Source organism: Aquarana catesbeiana, linkage group LG03 (assembly GCF_042186555.1).
Source record: "Aquarana catesbeiana isolate 2022-GZ linkage group LG03, ASM4218655v1, whole genome shotgun sequence".
Taxonomy (NCBI): Eukaryota; Metazoa; Chordata; class Amphibia; order Anura; family Ranidae; genus Aquarana; species Aquarana catesbeiana.
Genome location: NC_133326.1, coordinates 624,936,729 through 624,957,717, shown reverse-complemented (window position 1 = coordinate 624,957,717; position 20,989 = coordinate 624,936,729). Strand labels below are relative to the sequence as shown.

At 46.2% G+C, this 20,989-nt stretch overlaps 1 protein-coding gene across 3 annotated transcripts in view; it reads left to right on the top strand.

Moving 5' to 3' along the window:
* The first annotated feature begins 5,526 nt into the window (after positions 1 to 5,526).
* CAMSAP3 (calmodulin regulated spectrin associated protein family member 3) overlaps positions 5,527 to 20,989 on the top strand; it is a 165,092-nt gene continuing 149,629 nt past the window's right edge. The window contains exon 1 of one of the 3 annotated variants that reach the window (XM_073622378.1): positions 5,527 to 6,031. In XM_073622378.1, the coding sequence (XP_073478479.1) occupies positions 5,920 to 6,031 (112 nt within the window). In that variant the 5' untranslated portion in view covers positions 5,527 to 5,919. The remainder of the gene's footprint in view (positions 6,032 to 20,989) is intronic. The other 2 variants (XM_073622379.1, XM_073622380.1) reach the window with 2 other exon arrangements.

Genomic DNA, 20,989 nt, shown 5'->3' with positions numbered 1-20,989 from the left:
GAGAAACGCACAATTTCATGACAAATATATCACAGCAGGGCTGGGTCTAAGAAAAAAAAAAAAAATCCCGCCCCCAACCAAAAGGCCCTCACATCCAATATTTTATATCATGATAATTAAAACTAGAATTAAATTTATCAGGAAGTTAGATTTACATGCAAAAACAGCACCTTGTCTATATGCAAAATTATATGGCATACCATTATGTTCAATTCCAAGGGGCAGGCTAGGGTAGTATATAGACAGGCTAGGGAATTATACAGACAGGCTAGGGTAGTATAGGGGCAGGCTAGAGTAGTATATGGACAGGCTAAGGCAGTATAGGGGTAGGCTAGGGTGGTATATAGACAGGCTAGGGCAGTATAGGGGCAGACTGGGGTAGTATATAGACAGACTAGGGCAGTATATAGACAGGCTAGGGTATTATAGGGGCAGGCTAGGGTAGTATATGGACAGGATAAGGCAGTATTAGGGTAGGCTAGGGTGGTATATAGACAGGCTAGGGCAGTATAGGGGTAGACTGGGGTAGTATATAGACATGCTAGGGTAGTATACGGACAGGCTAGAGTAGTATATGGACAGGCTAGGGAGGTATATGGACAGGCTAAGGCAGTATAGGTGCAGGCTAGGGTGGTATATAGACAGGCTAGGGCAGTATAGGGGCAGAATGGGGTAGTATATAGACAGGCTAGGGTAGTATATAGACAGGCTAGGGTAGTATATAGACAGGCTAGGGTAGTATACGGACAGGCTAGGGTAGTATACGGACAGGCTAGGACAGTATACGGACAGGCTTGGGCAGTATATGGACAGGCTAGGGCGGTATAGGGGCAGGTTAGGGTGGTATATAGACAGGCTAGGGTAGTATAGGGGCAGGCTAGGGTAGTATAGGGGCAGGCTAGGGTAGTATGGGGGCAGGCTAAGGCAGTATGGGGGCAGGCTAAGGTAGTATGGGGGCAGGCTAAGGTAGTATGGGGGGAGGCAGAGCGGCCGGGGGGGGGGGGGGGGCAGTTATCATGACACACAAAGCTGCTGGAAAAAAAATCTTGGTCATTAATTTGCTGGGTAAATAGTAGAGAAGGAGAGGTGGCCATGGTTCAATTAGCTGCCCTCCTCAAAGTGCTGTCTGGGGCCGGCCCTAGGGGCAGGGCCATTAGGTAGATTAAGTGTATGGATGTTTTTTTTATTTTTGAAGGATAAGGTCATTATTTAGTGTTAACAGCTACAGCAAATGTGGACCTGTCGCCACCCAGCAATCACATTTCATACTTGCTGCTGATTAGGTCCTGGGGTCCCCTGACTGATAACACAGGGCATTCCATCCATGCTGCTGATCAGATCCTGGGGTCCCCTGACTGATGACACAGGGCATTCCATCCCTGCTGCTGATCAGATCCTGGGGTCCCCTGACTGATGACACAGGGAATTCCATCCCTGCTGCTGATCAGACTCTGGGGTCCCCTGACTGATGACACAGGGCATTCCATCCCTTCTGCTGATCAGATCCCGGGGTCCCCTGACTGATGACACAGGACATTCAATCCCTGCTGCTGATCAGATCCTGGGGTCCCCTGACTGATGACACAGGTCCTTCCATCCCTTCTGCTGATCAGATCCTGGGGTCCCCTCTACTGATGACACAGGGCATTCCATCCCTGCTGCTGATCAGATCCTGGGGGTCCCCTAACTGATGACACAGGATGTTCGATCCCTGCTGCTGATCAGATCCTGGGGTGCCCTGACTGATGACACAGGGCATTCCATCCCTGCTGCTGATCAGATCCTGGGGTCCCCTGACTGATGACACAGGACGTTCGATCCCTGCTGCTGATCAGATCCTGGGGTGCCGTGACTGATGACACAGGGCATTCCATCCCTGCTGCTGATCAGATCCTGGGGTCCCCTGACTGATGACACAGGGTATTCCATCCCTGCTGCTGATCAGATCCTGGGGTCCCCTAACTGATGACACAGGGCATTCCATCCCTGCTGCTGATCAGATCCTGGGGTGCCCTGACTGATGACACAGGGCATTCCATCCCTGCTGCTGATCAGATCCTGGGGTCCCCTGACTGATGACACAGGACGTTCGATCCCTGCTGCTGATCAGATCCTGGGGTCCCCTGACAGATGACACAGGGCATTCCATCCCTGCTGCTGATCAGATCCTGGGGGTCCCCTAACTGATGACACAGGATGTTTGATCCCTGCTGCTGATCAGATCCTGGGGTGCCCTGACTGATGACACAGGGCATTCCATCCCTGCTGCTGATCAGATCCTGGGGTCCCCTGACTGATGACACAGGACGTTCGATCCCTGCTGCTGATCAGATCCTGGGGTGCTGTGACTGATGACACAGGGCATTCCATCCCTGCTGCTGATCAGATCCTGGGGTCCCCTGACTGATGACACAGGGCATTCCATCCCTGCTGCTGATCAGATCCTGGGGTCCCCTAACTGATGACACAGGGCATTCCATCCCTGCTGCTGATCAGATCCTGGGGTGCCCTGACTGATGACACAGGGCATTCCATCCCTGCTGCTGATCAGATCCTGGGGTCCCCTGACTGATGACACAGGACGTTCGATCCCTGCTGCTGATCAGATCCTGGGGTGCCCTGACTGATGACACAGGGCATTCCATCCCTGCTGCTGATCAGATCTTGGGGTCCCCTGACTGATGACACAGGGCATTCCATCCCTGCTGCTGATCAGATCCTGGGGTCCCCTAACTGATGACACAGGGCATTCCATCCCTGCTGCTGATCAGATCCTGGGGTGCCCTGACTGATGACACAGGGCATTCCATCCCTGCTGCTGATCAGATCCTGGGGTCCCCTGACTGGTGACACAGGGCATTCCATCCCTTCTGCTGATCAGATCCTGGGGTCCCCTGACTGATGACACAGGGCATTCCATCCCTGCTGCTGACCAGATCCTGGGGGTGCCCTGATGACACAGGGCATTCCATCCCTGCTGCTGATCAGATCCTGGGGTCCCCTGACTGATGACACAGGGCATTCCATCCCTGCTGCTGATCAGATCCTGGGGGTCCCCTGACTGATGACACAGGGAATTCCATCCCTTCTGCTGATCAGATCCTGGGGTCCCCTGATGACACAGGGCATTCCATCCCTGCTGCTGATCAGATCCTGAGCTCCCCTGACTGATGACACAGGGCATTCCATCCCTTCTGCTGATCAGATCCTGGGGTCCCCTGACTGATGACACAGGGCCTTACATCCCTTCTGCTGATCAGATCCTGGGGTCCCCTGACTGATGACACAGGACGTTCGATCCCTGCTGCTGATCAGATCCTGGGGTCCCCTGACTGATGACACAGGGCATTCCATCCCTTCTGCTGATCAGATCCTGGGGTCCCCTGACTGATGACACGAGGCATTCCATCCCTGCTGCTGATCAGATCCTGGGGTGCCCTGACTGATGACACAGGGCATTCCATCCCTGCTGCTGATCAGATCCTGGGGTCCCCTGACTGATGACACAAGGCATTCCAACTCTGCTGCTGATCAGATCCTGGGGTCCCCTGACTGATGACACAGGGCATTCCATCCCTGCTGCTGATCAGATCCTGGGGTCCCCTGACTGATGACACAGGGAATTCCATCCCTTCTGCAGATCAGATCCTGGGGGTCCCCTGACTGATGACACAGGACATTCCATCCCTGCTGCTGATCAGATCCTGGGGTCCCCTGACTGATGACACAGGGAATTCCATCCCTTCTGCAGATCAGATCCTGGGGGTCCCCTGACTGATGACACAGGGCATTCCATCCCTTCTGCTGATCAGATCCTGGGGTCCCCTGACTGATGACACAGGGCATTCCATCCCTTCTGCTGATCAGATCCTGGGGTCCCCTGACTGATGACACGAGGCATTCCATCCCTGCTGCTGATCAGATCCTGGGGTGCCCTGACTGATGACACAGGGCATTCCATCCCTGCTGCTGATCAGATCCTGGGGTCCCCTGACTGATGACACAAGGCATTCCAACTCTGCTGCTGATCAGATCCTGGGGTCCCCTGACTGATGACACAGGGCATTCCATCCCTGCTGCTGATCAGATCCTGGGGTCCCCTGACTGATGACACAGGGAATTCCATCCCTTCTGCAGATCAGATCCTGGGGGTCCCCTGACTGATGACGCAGGACATTCCATCCCTGCTGCTGATCAGATCCTGGGGTCCCCTGACTGATGACACAGGGAATTCCATCCCTTCTGCAGATCAGATCCTGGGGGTCCCCTGACTGATGACACAGGGCATTCCATCCCTTCTGCTGATCAGATCCTGGGGTCCCCTGACTGACACAGGACATTCCATCCCTGCTGCTGATCAGATCCTGGGGTCCCCTGACTGATGACACAGGGAATTCCATCCCTTCTGCTGATCAGATCCTGGGGGTCCCCTGACTGATGACACAGGATGTTCGATCCCTGCTGCTGATCAGATCCTGGGGTCCCCTGACTGATGACACAGGGCATTCCATCCCTTCTGCTGATCAGATCCTGGGGTCACCTGACTGACACAGGACATTCCATCCCTGCTGCTGATCAGATCCTGGGGTCCCCTGACTGATGACACAGGGAATTCCATCCCTTCTGCTGATCAGATCCTGGGGGTCCCCTGACTGATGACACAGGATGTTCGATCCCTGCTGCTGATCAGATCCTGGGGGTCCCCTGACTGATGACACAGGGCATTCCATCCCTTCTGCTGATCAGATCCTGGGGGTCCCCTGACTGATGACACAGGATGTTCGATCCCTGCTGCTGATCAGATCCTGGGGTCCCCTGACTGATGACACAGGGCATTCCATCCCTCCTGCTGATTAGATCCTGGGGTCCCCTGACTGATGACACAGGACATTCCATCCCTGCTGCTGATCAGATCCTGGGGTCCCCTGACAGATGACACAGGGCATTCCATCCCTTCTGCTGATCAGATCCTGGGGGTCCCCTGACTGATGACACAGGATGTTCGAATCCTGCTGCTGATCAGATCCTGGGGTCCCCTGACTGATGACACAGGGCATTCCATCCCTTCTGCTGATCAGATCCTGGGGGTCCCCTGACTGATGACACAGGATGTTCGAATCCTGCTGCTGATCAGATCCTGGGGTCCCCTGACTGATGACATAGGGCATTCCATCCCTTCTGCTGATCAGATCCTGGGGTCCCCTGACTGATGACATAGGGCATTCCATCCCTTCTGCTGATCAGATCCTGGGGTCCCCTGACTGGTGACACAGGGCATTCCATCCCTTCTGCTGATCAGATCCTGGGGGTCCCCTGACATGACACAGGGCATGGTGCTGGGCTGTGCCCCATTGTCCTCCCATCAGCTATCCATACAATGCAGTCACCTCTACACACAGCACAACAATGGAGATCAGAGTCACGTGACTACAGAATGTAACAATGTATCCAGTGCGGGATCACCGGCTGCTACAATGAATCATCACCGGCGGTGAGCTGAGCCGAGCAGAGCCCTGCGATCTCCATGATGATGATGATGATGATGGGGAGGAGGAGGAGGAGGATGGGGCTGACTTCCCTCTTTGTCCATGCTGAATTACCTGTTAGGAGAAGGGAAGACTCCTCCCTATGGTGAGGTCACATAGCGAGAGACAGAGGAGGGGGGAAGGGAGGAGAGAGACAGTCAGTGCACCTGAGACAGCTGGAAGGAGACGGACAGACACCCCCCATGTGTGTGCACCCTCCATGTGGTGCTGAAGGACAGCGCTGAACCCCCCCCTCCCCATCATCAGACCGGGGATCGGACCCCCCACCCTCCCTCTGCCCTTGTCTATCTCCTGCACCACCTACCCCCCTTCCTTCCTTCCCTCCCCCCCATGGATCTTCTGCACTAGCCCAGTCCCCAGGATCAGGATCAGGATGAAAAAAAGCTTTTTGGTGCCGGAGATTAAACCTTTGGATGTGTACGATGCCCAGCAGGCCAGGATTTCTGCCTCGCTCAGCTGGCTCATCTACAAATCCTATGGCAATGGTAAGAAGGAGGATGAATGGGGCACCCCCCTGTTCCTGGACCCCCCCCCCCATCCATAGACTGGGGGTCTGATCCAGGGTGGGTTATATAACTGCATGGGGTGTGTACAACACATCTGGATGGGTATGGATCCTCTTCATTGTAGATCATAGAATGCCCTATGCCAGGGGGTGCCAGCTCTGCCCACTCTACAGGGCTTGTCTCTCATTTTTCTTTATATTGGGATACAGTTATGATATTAGTAGTCTGTTTTAAAATGTTGGTGAACTGAAATAATATATTTTGGGTCCCCTGAACAGAATGCCCTATGCCAGGGGTGCCCAGTCTGTGAGCTGTAGCCTTTGACTGGGTGATTTTTATATATATATATATATATATATATATAAATTTTTTTTTTTATTATTATTATTATTATTATTTATTTTTTTTTCACCCAGTCAAAAGCTGGGTGATATATATTATTATTATTTAAAATTTTAAGGGCTGGGGCATTTGATGGGCCGTGGGGTTGTTTTTGTTTGTATTGTAATATAAGCAGTTCATTTGAAATGTTGGATCTATGTTTTGGGACCTCCTATATAGAAAGCCCTATATCAGTTTATAAGCTGTGGCTTTTAACTAGATGTTTTGCATTATATTGTTATATAAGCAGTTCCTCTGAAATGTAGGGTTCTAGAATAGAATAAATCTATATTTTGGGATCTCTATATAGAATACCCTATACAAGGGGTGTGTAGTCTATGAGCTGTGGCTTTTAATGGAATTTCCTTTTTATATATTGTGATATAAGCAGTTTTTTTTTTTTTTTATAATCATGGGAGCTGGGGGGGTTTGGTGGGCCTTGTAGAGTTTATTTTTATTCTGATATAAACAGTCTATATGATATATTGGGGGAACAAGTGTAAATTTCTATTTTGGGTCCTCTGGATAGAATGCCATAAATCAGGGGTGCCCAGTGTGTGGGATGTGGCTTTTAACTGGGTGTTATTTTTTTTTTTATACTATGATGTAAGTGTTTTCCCTAAACCGGGGAGCGTTTGGGCTTTTGATAAGGCTGTGAGGTCATCTGAAATGTGGGGCTCCACATAAAAGTGAATCCAAATTTTCGAGTCTCTCGCTGTATCTAGAATGCCCTATACCAGGGCTGCATAGTCTGTAAACTGTGGCTTTAACTTGATGATTTTTATTTTTTATATACTATGATGGAAGTGGTTTTCCCTAAACATGGGGAGCTTGGGCTTTTGATGAGGCTGTGAGGTCATCTAAAATGTGGTGTTCCACTATAAAAAGAAAATCCATAATTTGGGATCTGTGTGTGTGTGTGTGTGTGTGTGGTGTAGTCTATGAGCTATGGCTTTTAACTGGATGATATCTTTGTTTATATTGGGATATAAGCAGTTTATTTTAAAACACTGGAGGCTGGAGGTTTTGATGGGCTGTGAGGTTATTTTCCCTAATAATTGTGATATAAGCAGTCCATTTGGAAAGTTGAATTCCAAAATAAAAGTACATTTAAATGTTGGTGTCCTATAAATGGGCACTACTGGTATTGAGCATTCTATTTAGAGGTCACCAGTAGTAGATAATTTTTTTTCTAAAATCCAACATTTCAAATGAGCTATTTAGATCATGATATAAGGGGGGGGGGACCTCACAGTCCATCAAAAGCCCCAGACCCCAAGATTTTAAGTAAAATGCCTATATCAAATTATAAAGAGAAATGACCATCCCATTAAAAGCCAGCACTCATAGACTGGGCACCAGGGCTGGGACAAGGGTTGGGCAGGAGGGGCGGCTACCCTGGGCGCAGTGCTTTACTGAATGGATGGGACTCCTTCTTTCTGTTGCGAGGCTGACAGGAGTAGTGATTTTGACAAGTGAGTGACTGCTGGGTGTAGGATCCCCTGAGCTTGCACATCATGAATGGGTTAGGGGGGCACAGTTTGGCATCTTTGCACTGGAGGACCTTGTCCTGGTATAGGGCATACTAATTTGTGAGGAATATATATATATATATATGCAGTTCATTTGAAATCTTGGGACCTGCGGCTTTTGAAGTCATTTTTTCTTCATTTTGTGATATTAGCAGTTCATTTTAAAAATTAGGTTCCAGAATAAAAATAAATTTAATATTTTGGGACCGCCGAATAAAATGCCCTATTCCCGGAGTCTATGAGCCATGGCTTTTACCAGGATGTTATTTTTCTTGTTATTGTGATATATACAGTTTATATATAATATTGGGTGTTTTGACTGTGAGAATATTTTCCTTTATATTTTGATACAAGTAGTTAGAAATTTTGCCTTCCAAAATAAAAGTAAATATTTTTTGGGGGACCTCCTGAATAATCACACTCTATAAAACAAATTATTTTTGATCTGATATGTAACAAGGGCTTTCATTCTGTATAACATAAGAACCCTTAATCCTCAATCCTGCTTTCCAGATTGTTCTTATCTTGACAGATATTGAAATGTTTCCTTGTCATTAACTTCTCCACCCTCCCACGTTCCCCGTATTGCCAAATCTCCCAATGATCGTTTTTCAATTTCAACATATTGGATTTTGAAATAGTTTTTATTCATATTCTTGGTTTAGTGTGTGTGATGTTTTTTGTTGTGATTTGTGTTGTTTGTTTGTTAAGAAAACTAGTAAAAAAAAAAAAATCTCCCAATGATCCTACAATTCTAATTCTATTCAGGCCAGTAGCCTAATCCTGCCTTCCCAGTCCCCGTTGGTATTTGACCCTATAAAGAGAAGCTTTTAAAATTCTTAACCCTGTGTACCATATCGCCAGGCGTGCCCTGTGATCACATGGTTAAATTCACATAGATCACTAGTGACTAAGTTAATGTAAGTTCATTAATAATAGATCCGTTAACCCTCTGTGCTTGGTTGGTGCCACAGGTAATTGTCTACATCTCCTAATCCCTACACACAGATGTTTCTTTGTATATGTGTGCCTGTGGACATGGCATAGAGGAAGCCTTGTTTTTTTTTTTTTTTCTTATGGCACTTTAGTATATGTCACATAATGATATGAATAATAAGGGTCAAATTTGCTCAAATTTTTACTCCGTCTTTTATTCTGCCTACCTTTCTTTACATATTAAAAGCCCTTTGCGTTCATTAGCACTATAAAGCCCCCATTCCCATTATCCAGACTGATAACTGCTTCTCACACCCGGGCCGCCTCTCTTTATAAGGGGTGTGGAGGCCTGGTTTAGGCTATACAGAATTTTATAGGGCCCTCTCCCACCTTCTAAAACACATCAAAAAGCTGCCATTAAATCTGAGGATTTATTTTTTTATTTTAATCCACCCATCTCTCTACCAGCCCCTCCTTTTGTATGGGTTTTGAAAGCAGGCCCTGCCATTGTCTGGGCTTTAGGGTGTGTCGGAGAAAACGGGGTCCTTGTCTCTTTTTATATGTCAGCTATCATGCTGAGAAATCTATAGGAAGGTGTGTATTGGCTGTCGGCTATATAGGGGTTAATTGGCCATGTGGGAGTAAGCGTTTTTTTACTTGTCGTGTCTTAGATTGAAGCCATAGACACATTAAATATGTATGTGCTGTTAGGGGGAATGTTGGATCTGATGTGATAACATACTATGTACCGTATATTTCCTATATACTGTATAGGGAGTACGCCTGCCTGAGGCCTGCAGGTCCCTCCCTCTGTGTCAGGGTGAGCGTACTGACTCACGGTGAACCCGGCCCGCAGGCCACTGCAGGTGTGACTAATGTCACCAGGCACAGATGTGGCGTCTTGTGTCATGACTGTCATTCTCAGAGCTGTTGGTGTATTACACCTGCTGACGTCCCATGTTTGGTCACCGCACCTGAACAGTTTATGACATGTGTACATACCAGGAGTCGCCTTGTTTATTCGTTTTTTTTTTTTTTATTCTAGGGTTGTCCTCTATATTTTTCTATCGATGGCGTACACTTTCAGGAATGAAGTCAGTGACCTCTCAGTATAAACATTAGTAAAATGTATTGATTACATATCCTCGCATTGGAATCGCGTCTTTGCGTGTTGGCTTTTTGAATTGAGTAGAGACAGGTTTCACCGCTAATTGCTTTTCCCTATGGCCAGTAAAGCACGTGACCACTCTTCTTTTCTTCCTCGTTTGCTTTGTCAATGTTTTATTGCTTCTCGATGTCGCTGAACATGCACACACCTGAAAGTTACTGAAGTAATGCACGGTGACTTTTGAATGCGTACGTGCCCTGCAAGGAGCGTCTCCTTGTGATTGTGTGTAAGAAGGGGTATCTGTAAAATTACACAAAATCTCACTGTAAAAGGGGAGGAATTATTATACAGGATTTGTAAAGCACCAATTGTTTGCACAGCTCTTTACAAAATAAAACGGTAACCGTACAGTAATGCCGCGTACACACGCTTGGATTTTCCCACAACAAATGTTCGATGTGAGCTTGTTGTCGGAAATTCCGACCGTGTATAGGCTCCATCGGACATTTTGTTGGATCTCAAATTTTCCGACAACGAAATCCATCGTCGTAAATTCCGATCGCGTGTACACAATTCCGACATACAAAATTTCACACATGCTCGGAATCGAGCAGAAGAGCCGCACTGGCTATTGAACTTAATTTGTCTCAGCTCGTCGTATGTGTTGTATGCCACCGCGTTCTTGGCGATCGGAATTTCCAACAACATTTGTGCGACCGTGTGTATGCAAGACAAGTTTGAGCCAACATCCGTGGGAAATAAATCCAGGATTTTGTTGTCGGAATGTCCGATCGTCTTTACGCGGCATTAGGCTGGCTATAGGGACATGCTGGAAATTTTTTATTGATCAGCGTCTGCAGTCGCTGATCATTGTATTCTGACACCAGGACACACCCCTGTCAGAATACACTGTCTCAGTGGGACACCTTGTTTATGCGGGTGGAGGACTACCCATCTATGGCCAACTTTACTGTTTTGAATGCGTTCGTGCCCTGCAAGGAGCGTCTCCTTGTGACACAGAATATAAGAAGGGTTTGGTGTATGTGTAGAATTAGAATTTGGCAGCAGTATTCTTAATTGTAGAATGAAGAGGGGATAGGGGTATAGTCTGTGTAGAGGAAGGCCAACAAGGAGGGAATTGCAGTAGTCAAGATCAGAGATAACAGGAGGTTTGTAGTCTCCATAGCACCTTGGTTAATGCTATAGGTACACACATGAGGTTGTGGGTTTGATTCTCAGTGTTGCCACTAATAGTGTCTAAGTGCATTGTGCAAACTAAAGTTGAACTGTGCTATATCAAAAAAGAAATACGGGGGCTGCTTTTCTTCTGTGAATGTTGGTAGCCTGGCTTCCTTGCTTGCCCACCCTTTGGCTTCAGTGCTGTCCTAGCCATAGACCCAGCGCATATGCAGATCACTTCAATATCACTTTCATTTCCTCCATGTTTTTTTTCCAAGTCGGTGACTGAAAGCTACACGCAGCCAGACAAATGGCATTTTCAGAAGTGTTGATAATGCCAGGCTACTTCTCTAATGACATGTTTCCTTTTAAGGTCCCTTCATACTTGCCTGTTCCTTTTTCAGCAGTGCACCACACATCCGGTATGTGTCCTGTTGTGCAGGTGCAATGGCAGTTACTGTATATGTGTGTGTGTTGTAGAGCCCTGTAGTGCAGGTACATTGGCAGTTATTATATATGTGCGCTGGGGTGCCATTCTAAATGATTGGCACTACGACACAATGCACATAGTATTGTGTAGTAACGTCCATTGAGGTAAAACACGCAATGCACAAGTGTGAAGCATTCTTTAAACTTGGAGTATTCGTTCAGATATAATAGGATGCACACATGGATGCCAAAGAGTAAGGTCCATTGATACTTTGTCCACTGCTGTAAAAGCAAAGCCCAGAATATAAATATACAGTGGGGACAGAAAGTATTCAGACCCCCTTAAATTTTTTACTCTTTGTTATATTGCAGCAATCTGCTAAAATCATTTAAAGCGGGGGTCCACCTATCTATCGTGTTTTTTTTTTTTTTGGAGTTCATTCACAAACTTTTCTTCTCATGATTATCTACTCACATGTTCTGTGTAATAAGTCCGCCTGTGTCCGATTTTGTTGTAAAGAATAACTTATAAAATTCACTGAAGTCGGTTTCCATCTTCATTGTGGGCATTTGAAGCCCACAAGCATGTATTTCCTGGATGCAGTGAATGCTGTGCTCCCAGCATTCACTGAGATGTTGTGATGACGCTGTTGCACAATGCATGCTGGGAAGCCTGAGACTAGCTCCCAGGGGACTGTGGGAGGTCTGGGAGAGGCTACAAACACACCTACTCCCATGGGAGGAAAACCAGGAAGTGCTAAGAAGATTAGAAAAAAAAAGGAAATTACGGCGATTTAAATTTTTTTACACAGCATGTCAGCATCTAGGCAAGGAAGAGAATGCATAGAGATAATGTTCAAAATTTGGGTGGAACCCCGCTTTAAGTACATTTTTTTTGTACACACAGCACCCCATATTGACAGAAAAACACAGAATTGTTGACATTTTTGCAGATTTATTAAAAGTGAAAAACTGAAATATCACATGGTCCTAAGTATTCAAACCCTTTGCTGTGACACTCATATATTTAAAGCGGGGGTCCACCTACATCAACCTAAAAAAAAATATTAAAAGCCAGCAGCTACAAATACTGCAGCTGCTGACTTTTAATACATGGCCACTTACCTGTCCCAGGGTCCAGCGATGTCGGCAGGCGACGCCGAGAACCCACTCGGTTCTCGCCAGCTGCCGCTGCCATCCTAGGTGAGGGAATCAGGAAGTGAAGCGTTGCGGCTTCACTTCCCGATTCCCTACTGTGCATGCGCGAGTCGTGCTGCGCATCGTAACTGGTCCCCGCTATCTCCTGGGAGCTGTGTGTTTCCCAGGAGACAGCGCGGAGGGACAGGAAGAGGCATAGACTCCCATGGGAGTCTATGCCGGAAGTGGGTGCAAATACCTGTCTTAGACAGGTATCTGCACCCCCCTCCCCCCTGAAAGGTGCCAAATGTGACACCGGAGGGGGGGAGGGTTCCGAAAAGCGGAAGTTCCATTTTTGTGTGGAACTCCGCTTTAACTCAGATGCTGTCCATTTCTTCTGATCATCCTTGAGATGGTTCTACACCTTCATTTCAGTCTAGCTGTGTTTGATTATATTGGTTGGACTTGATTAGGAAAGCCACACACCTGTCTATATAAGACCTTACAGCTCACAGTGCATGTCAGAGCAAATGAGTATCATGAAGTCAAAGGAACTGCCTGAAGAGCTCAGAGACAGAATTGTGGCAAGGCACAGATCTGGCCAAGGTTACAAAAACCTTAAGGTTCCTAAGAGCACAGTGGCCTCCATAATCCATAAATGGAAGACGTTTGGGTTGACCAGAACCCTTCTTAGCTCAGTTTGGCTGGACAGCCAGCTCTATCAGGGGAGAAGAGCCTTGGTGAGAGAGGTAAAGAAGAACCCAAAGATCACTGTGGTTGAGCTCCAGAGATGCAGTCGGGAGATGGGAGAAAGTTGTAGAAAGTCAACCATCACTGCAGCCCTCCACCAGTCGGGGCTGTATGGCAGAGTGGCCCGACGGAAGCCTCTCCTCAGTGCAAGACACTTGAAAGCCTGCATGGAGTTTGCTAAAAAAACACCCGAAGGACTCCAAGATGGTGAGAAATGAGATTCTTTGGTCTGATGAGAACTTTTTGGCCTTAATTCTAAGCGGTATGCGTGGAGAAAACCAGACACTGCTCATCACCTGTCCAATACAGTCCCAACAGTGAAGCATGGTGGTGGCAGCATCATGCTGTGGGGGTGTTTTTCAGCTGCAGGGACAGTACAGGGATATCCTGGATGTAAACCTTCTCCAGAGTGCTCAGGACCTCAGACTGGGCCGAAGGTTTACCTTCCAACAAGACAATGACCCTAAGCACACAGCTAAATTAACGAAGGAGTGGCTTCACAACAACCCTGTGACTGTTCTTGAATGGCCCAGCCAGAGCCCTGACTTAAACCCAATTGAGCATCTCTGGAGAGACCTAAAAATGGCTGTCCACCAACGTTTACCATCCAACCTGACAGAACTGAAGAGGATCTGCAAGAAGGAATGGCAGAGGATCCCCATATCCAGGTGTGAAAAACTTGTTGCATCTTTCCCAAAAAGACTCATGACTGTATTAGATCAAAAGGGTGCTTCTACTAAATACTGAGCAAAGGGTCTGAATACTTAGGACCATGTGATATTTCAGTTTTTCTTTGTTAATAAATCTGCAAAAATGTCAATTCTGTGTGTGGGTGTGTATACATATATATAATTTATGACAGATAATAAGGTGCTTACCTGATTGGAGGTAGTGGTGGCTGGGTGGGGTCTGTGCAGGTGCTTCTTGTCCTGGCGTCCAGTTGGAGATCGACGGACGCAGGAGACAGCTTCCCACCCACCCTCCCCGTTCTCGTCCAATTTCTCATGCTATGATTTGTTCTATTAATGGATGTCATGGCAGCTGGGCGTTTTTGTTGGTCTTTGCTGGCGGGGGGAAAAATAGAGGATAAGTGAATGGTTCGGGACCCATCGGTGGTATGTGTCCAGGGCTGGACTTACCATTGGGCTTGACTGGGCTCAAGCCCATGGGCCCCGCCCAATAGGGGGCCCCGCCCGTTTACGGTTTAAATATTTTCATATATCTTCAGCTAGATCGGATGAAACAGCGGTGACTCACACTGGTCCTCACTTGGCTGCAGCGCTGCTCTGCCCAAGTCTCTCTCTCTCTCTGTCTCATCAGCCGATCAGTGGCGCAGAGAGAGAGACTCTAATGTATAATTACGCAGGACAAACCAGGAGGAGCCTGGAGGTGGGTGGAGCTGCGCCGTTGGCTTGGAACTCTGCACTCGTTGCTAGTGCCTGGGCCGCCTGGTGTCTAGCAACGAGTGACGTCATTGAGTCAGTCACGTCGGACTCGGAGTCTCAGACTCGGAGCCGACGTGACCATGACAGGAGGAGCCTGCCTAAGTGTATCTGTCTTTCCCGGGCTGATAGGCAGTTGTTTCTGGCACTGTGTGGCAGAGGCCAGCAATCTTCCTCCTCCGCACCGCCCATGAGTGTATTGTCCCTCCCACTGGCAGCACCTCCTCCATCTTGTCCATACAGTCACTTACACTGACTGCAGGACTCCGCCCCTGGTGAGTGTTGGCTCCACCCACCTCCTCCCTCCATCTTGTCCACCTTGCAGTCTGCAGAGCAGCGTGGATACAGGAAGTAGAAGTCTGCGGACACTAACATTGAAATTACTGGACCCAACCAACTGGACTCCATCGCTCCTGCATGGGAGCCCCTCCCCCCACCAGAGCACCGAATTAATTGACTAAAAGTGATTTAAAAAAAAAAAAAAAAGAATGAATTCATGTGTCAAGTCAAAAAGCAAAATACATGTGTGCCATTATGTATGAAAAAAAATGCCCCTTTAGTCTTGACTTGTTCAATCTTAACCCCTTCAGCTCCAGAACCTTTTGCCCCCCCTTATGACCAGGCCATTTTTTGCGATACTGCGTTGCGTTGCTTTAACTGACTGACAATTGCACGGTCGTGCGACGTTGTAACCCAAGTAAAATTGACGTCCCTTTTTTCCCACTCACTTACGTACTACACACACACAATTTATCTTGCAATTTGTTCAATTAGTTATTTTGCTATATTCTTGCAATTGGTTTGTTATGATTGCAACCTTACAAGGTATTTGTTTGTTTTTCAATGTGTTTTCCAGGTAAATAAGTGTTTTATTCTTATTCTGACCAAGACATTTGTGCATTGCAATAAACACATGATCACTTTGAACTTTTTTAATCATTATTTATTTATTGGAAAAAAAAGTTTTCCAAGCTTCAATCAGTGATCATATAAATAGATTATTACGTTTTTTTAACATGTAACACTGTCTACGGTACCAGTCAACATTTTGTTCTATTTAAAGTAATGTATAGAAAGAAGGGCCCGAAAGTGACTCAAGCCCAGGGGCCCCCACCACCCTAAGTCCCGCTCTGTATGTGTCCCTATGGTGCATTCCAGTTGATGACAGTTTAAGCACTTCAACACCCCCTTCCTGCCCAGGCCAATGTTCAGCTTTTAGCACTGTCGCACTTTGAATGACAATTGCGCGGTCCTGCTACACTGTACCCAAACAAATTTTTTTTTTTTTTTGTCATTTTGTTCCCACAAATGGAGCTTTCTTTTGGTGGTATTTGAAAACTGCTGGAGTTTTTATTTTTTGCGCAACAAATAAAAAAAAAAAAAAAAAAGACTGAAAATTTTGAAAAAAAAAAAAGATTTTTTTGTTTAGTAAAATTTTGTAAATACGTTTTCTCCTTCACTGACGGTCACCGATGAGGCGGCACTGATGGACACTGGGTGGCACTGCTGGGCATCACTGATGAGACATCTGGCAGGCATTAGTAGTGGGCACTGACTGGCATATTTTGGGCACTGTGTGCTCTCCCCGGTGGCTAAGGGGGGGCCTACCTGGTCATCCATGTGTGGTGGGCATCCCTGGTGGTCCAGCGTGGGCATCCATGGGGGGGGGGCTGTGCTGATAGACAATCAGCGCAGCCCCCCGTCAGGAGAGCCGCCGATCGGCTCTCCTCTGCTCGCGTCTATCAGACGCGAGTGAGGAAAAGCCGATAAAGGGCTCTTCCTGTTTACACTGATCAGCCGTGATTGGGCACGGCTGATCACGTGGTAAAGAGCCTCCGTCGGAGGCTCTTTACCGAGATCGATGTAGCGGTGTGTCAGACTGACGTCGCACCACCAATGGCCACGTTGTGCGCCTCCAGTTATCCTGCTGGACGTCATATGACACCGGTCAGGATAACTGAACCACCAACTCGGCCGTCGTTTTGCTATAGGCTGGGTGGGAAGTGGTTAACTGGAATATGGAAATGGTTGCACTGCGGGTAGTGTGTCGCCTCTGAGCCGGTGTGTTGCGGCTGGAGGCCTATTAGGATAAAGGTCCCGCAGTGTATAATGAAACATATTCTTGGGGTGCCATCAAAGGCCAACAGGCTTAGCGATATGTTTCTGTTTTAAGGAATGTTTTTCTCCTATGTTAATTTAAGTTTAAGTTGTTAATAAAAAGGCTGCTATGGCCGTTTTTCACTCCACTCGCTATGTGGTCTCAGTTATTGGGTTAAGTATATAAAGTGGTTGGGGGGGGGGGGGTGTGAGTTGAGTTTTGGCCATTCAGCCAGTGTTATGGTTGGGGATATCTATTATACACAGGTCCTGCTTTGGCTGAATATGTCTGTAAATAGCTTGTATTGGATTCTTGGAGCACCCCATGCTCTCCTGTATGGGGTCTTGGAGACTGAAATGTCACCTACCCTATGGTCCGTCATTTCTACAGCTCCCTGGAGGATCCCTTCACAGCCAGTGATGTCTCTTTTAGACTAATTGTAGAAAATGAGTGAACAAAAACAATCAATAAATTGCTAATTGTATGTAAGAAATACTAGAACACATTTGTTTTTATGGAGACCGCTGTTCGAGGTGTGTGTGATTCACTATAACCAGATTCCAGTGGGCTCATTACACGTGGAGTGAGTGAACCTGCTGTCTAAGGTGTGTGTAAACTCTTACAAATAAATATCTCTTATTTGCTCCCTTTTGATCTATTAAATATACCATTGAAAGTGTCTTACCATATCTGTTTGACAGGTACAAAAAAAAATGTTCATTTAGCCAGAAATATTGTAAGCTTATAACCTCCTGTGCTTTCTGTCTCTGGACTTTTATCAGTTAGCATTGTTCAGTGCTATCTCTGTGGACTACAACCCCCCTCCCCCCCTTTTTATGGAGAAGAGGGAGGTGCCTTTCTCTGCAGCCACTTCACTGGAAAGTGAATGAATGAGAAGTGCTCTGTGCTGAGTATCTTCCTGTTCATTCACAAACTGAAGCACAGTAAACAACCTTTACTATGCTTCAGTTACAGTGCCTTGAAAAAGTATTCATACCCCTTGAAATTTTCCAGATTTTGTCATGTTACAACCAAAAATGTAAATGTATTTTGTTGAGATTTTATGTGATAGAGCAACACAAAGTGGCACGTAATTGTGAAGTGGAAGGAAAATGATAAATGGTTTTCAGAATTTTTTTACAAATCAATATCTGAAAAGTGTGGTGTACATTTGTATTCAGCCCCCCTGAGTCAATACTTTGTAGAACCACCTTTCACTGCAATTACAGCTGCAAGTCTTTTTGGGGATGGACTCTACCAGCTTTGTCTAGAGCGTGACATTTTTGCCCATTCTTCTTTGCAAAATAGCTCAAGCTCTGTCAGATTGGATGGAGAGCGTCTGTGAACAGCAATTTCCAAGTCTTGCCACAGATTCTCAATAGGATTTAGGTCTGGACTTTGACTGGGCCATTCTAACACATGAATATGCTTTGATCTAAACCATTCCATTATAGCTCTGGCTGTATGTTTAGGGTTGTTGTCCTGCTGGAAGGTGAACCTCCACCCCAGTCTCAAGTCTTTTGCAGAATTATAGCTGTTGTAAACCGCTGGACTTTTTTTTTTCTTACAGCAAGGCAAAGGTATAATGTGCTAGTATGCATCGCATACTAGCATATTATGTGAAACTTCCCTCAAAGCAAAGCCTTCCAGCTATGCAATGTCATTATTGGATAGAGCTTCCATCTCCACCTGTCTTGCTTTCGGGTTCGTGGACTCTGGATCTGTGCCCATGCAAGGGACACGGCCTAGGGCTCTGAAGAAGATTCTCCCACCTGAGCTGTGGATCTCTGCAGCTCCTCCAGAGTTACCATGGACCTCTTGGCTGCTTCTCTGATTAATGCTCTCCTTGCCCAGCCTGTCAGTTTAGGTGGACGGCCATGTCTTGGTAGGTTTGTAGTTGTGCCATATCGTTCCATTTTCGGATGATGGATTGAACAGTGCTCCCTGAGATGTTCACAGCTTGGTATCTGTTTTTATAATCTAACCTTGCTTTAAACTTCTCCACAACTTTATCCCTGATCTGTCTTTTGTATTCCTTGGCCTTCATAATGCTGTTTGTTCATTTAAGGTTCTCTAACAAACCTCTGAGGCCTTCACAGAACAGCTGTATTTATACTGAGATTAAATTATACACAGGTGGACTCTATTTACTAATTAAGTGACTTCTGAAGGCAATTGGTTCCACTAGATTTTAGTTAGGGGGGTCAGAGTAAAGGGGGAATACAAATGCACTCCACACTTTTCAGATATTTATTTGTAAAACATTTTTAAACCCATTTATCATTTGCCTTCCACTTCACAATTATGTGCCACTTTGTGTTGTTCTATCACATAAAATCCCAATAAAATACATTTACGTTTTCCGCATGACAAAATGTGGAAAATTTTAAAGGGGTAAGGCACTGTATGATTGAACACAGTGAGTGACTGTGTTCATTTAGAAAGGGAAGGGGCTGGTAAATGACATATATTGATAGTGGCATCACTAGGGTGGGTGTCACTTGGTGTGGAAAAAATTGGTATCACCCCCCCTCCACCAACTATAGTCCCCCCTCACTACAGACCCCCCTCCACTAACTACAGACCCCCCTCCCACAGTATAGATCCCCCTTCCTCAGTATTGACCTAGACCCCCCCCCCTCAGTACAGATCCCCCTCCATCAGTATAGACCTCCCCCCTCAGTACAGACCCCAGATGCTGAGACTGCCATAAGTCAAGGCAGACTTGGGAAGTCGAGATGACGTGCTGCCTTGACTGATTCCAGTGACGTCAGCATGGAGCGGACTTCCGTTTTGCACTCCTGTGACCCATAGGAGAAGCCCAGCCTAAAAAGCTCAGGCTGGACTTCTCCTTTTAACCTTACTTCTCTTTTATTGCATTGTTTTTTTTTTTTTTTTTTTTTTTTGATCTGTCAATGACTTTTGTTGAAAAAGGCAGTACATGTGAACCCATGGCACCTGCCCAAAGCTATAAAAAATGAAGGAAAACGTAGTTGCATAGTTTTAAAGTCATCATGAAAATGAAAGAAAAGCCTAACTGCCTAACCTGTATAAAAAAAAAAAGATTTGTATGCTTACCTATTTTTAATCCGGTCACGTCATCCTGCAAAGAAGCGCTCGACAATGCTTCTGAATTCCAGGAGCTGTGACATCACCCATAGGCTCCAATGGCCTAGCCATTGTCCGTGCTCCCATCTCTTCCCGCAGCTGCCAATCACTGACTAAGGAGAGCTAGAACTGCAAGACCACGTGACTGGATGGACTGAATATTGGTAAGTACACAGATCTTTATTTTTTATTTATTTTTTTTTTTTATACAGGATAGGTAGGGTGAGGTGTGGAGAGGGCTTTTTAAGAATAGATATGGTTAGGCTTTCCTTCCACTTTAAACTTCTAAAGCAGTTTTAATATGATTGTGGCTGCAATTAGGAACAAATGGTAGTCTTTGTTCCTGTGTGTCTTTTCAAGGCCCAATTTTACATTTCTAAACCTTTAAAAACAAACAATACAGTGCAATAAAGTACATACTCTCAGGGTATGTTCTGGTGAAACTCCCCAGTCATGAGCACTGGAAAATCTTTTGACATTTGCAGAGCAGAAGGGCCATAGAAATTGGTTGTACTGAATCTGATAGAATCAGAGGCAAATTTTCTCAAAATAATGACCTACCTTATTAGCTTTCACACTTAATCAGATGATTTGTTCGCCCAAAGAATTTCCTTAAAGAACTCTGGAGGCCATCAAACGTGTAATAAACATTTTTACAACCATACTAGAAATGGAAATTTATTGTAGTAAGCAATTTTTGTACCTTCAAAGGTCTGCTGAATTTTTGAATATGTAAATGAACGGGCAACCACAGTAAGTTCTAATTGGCCCATATGTTTCACAGCAGACCTCCCAGAAAAGTAGGAATGGAGTCACTTTTGGCATCCCTTGAATTAT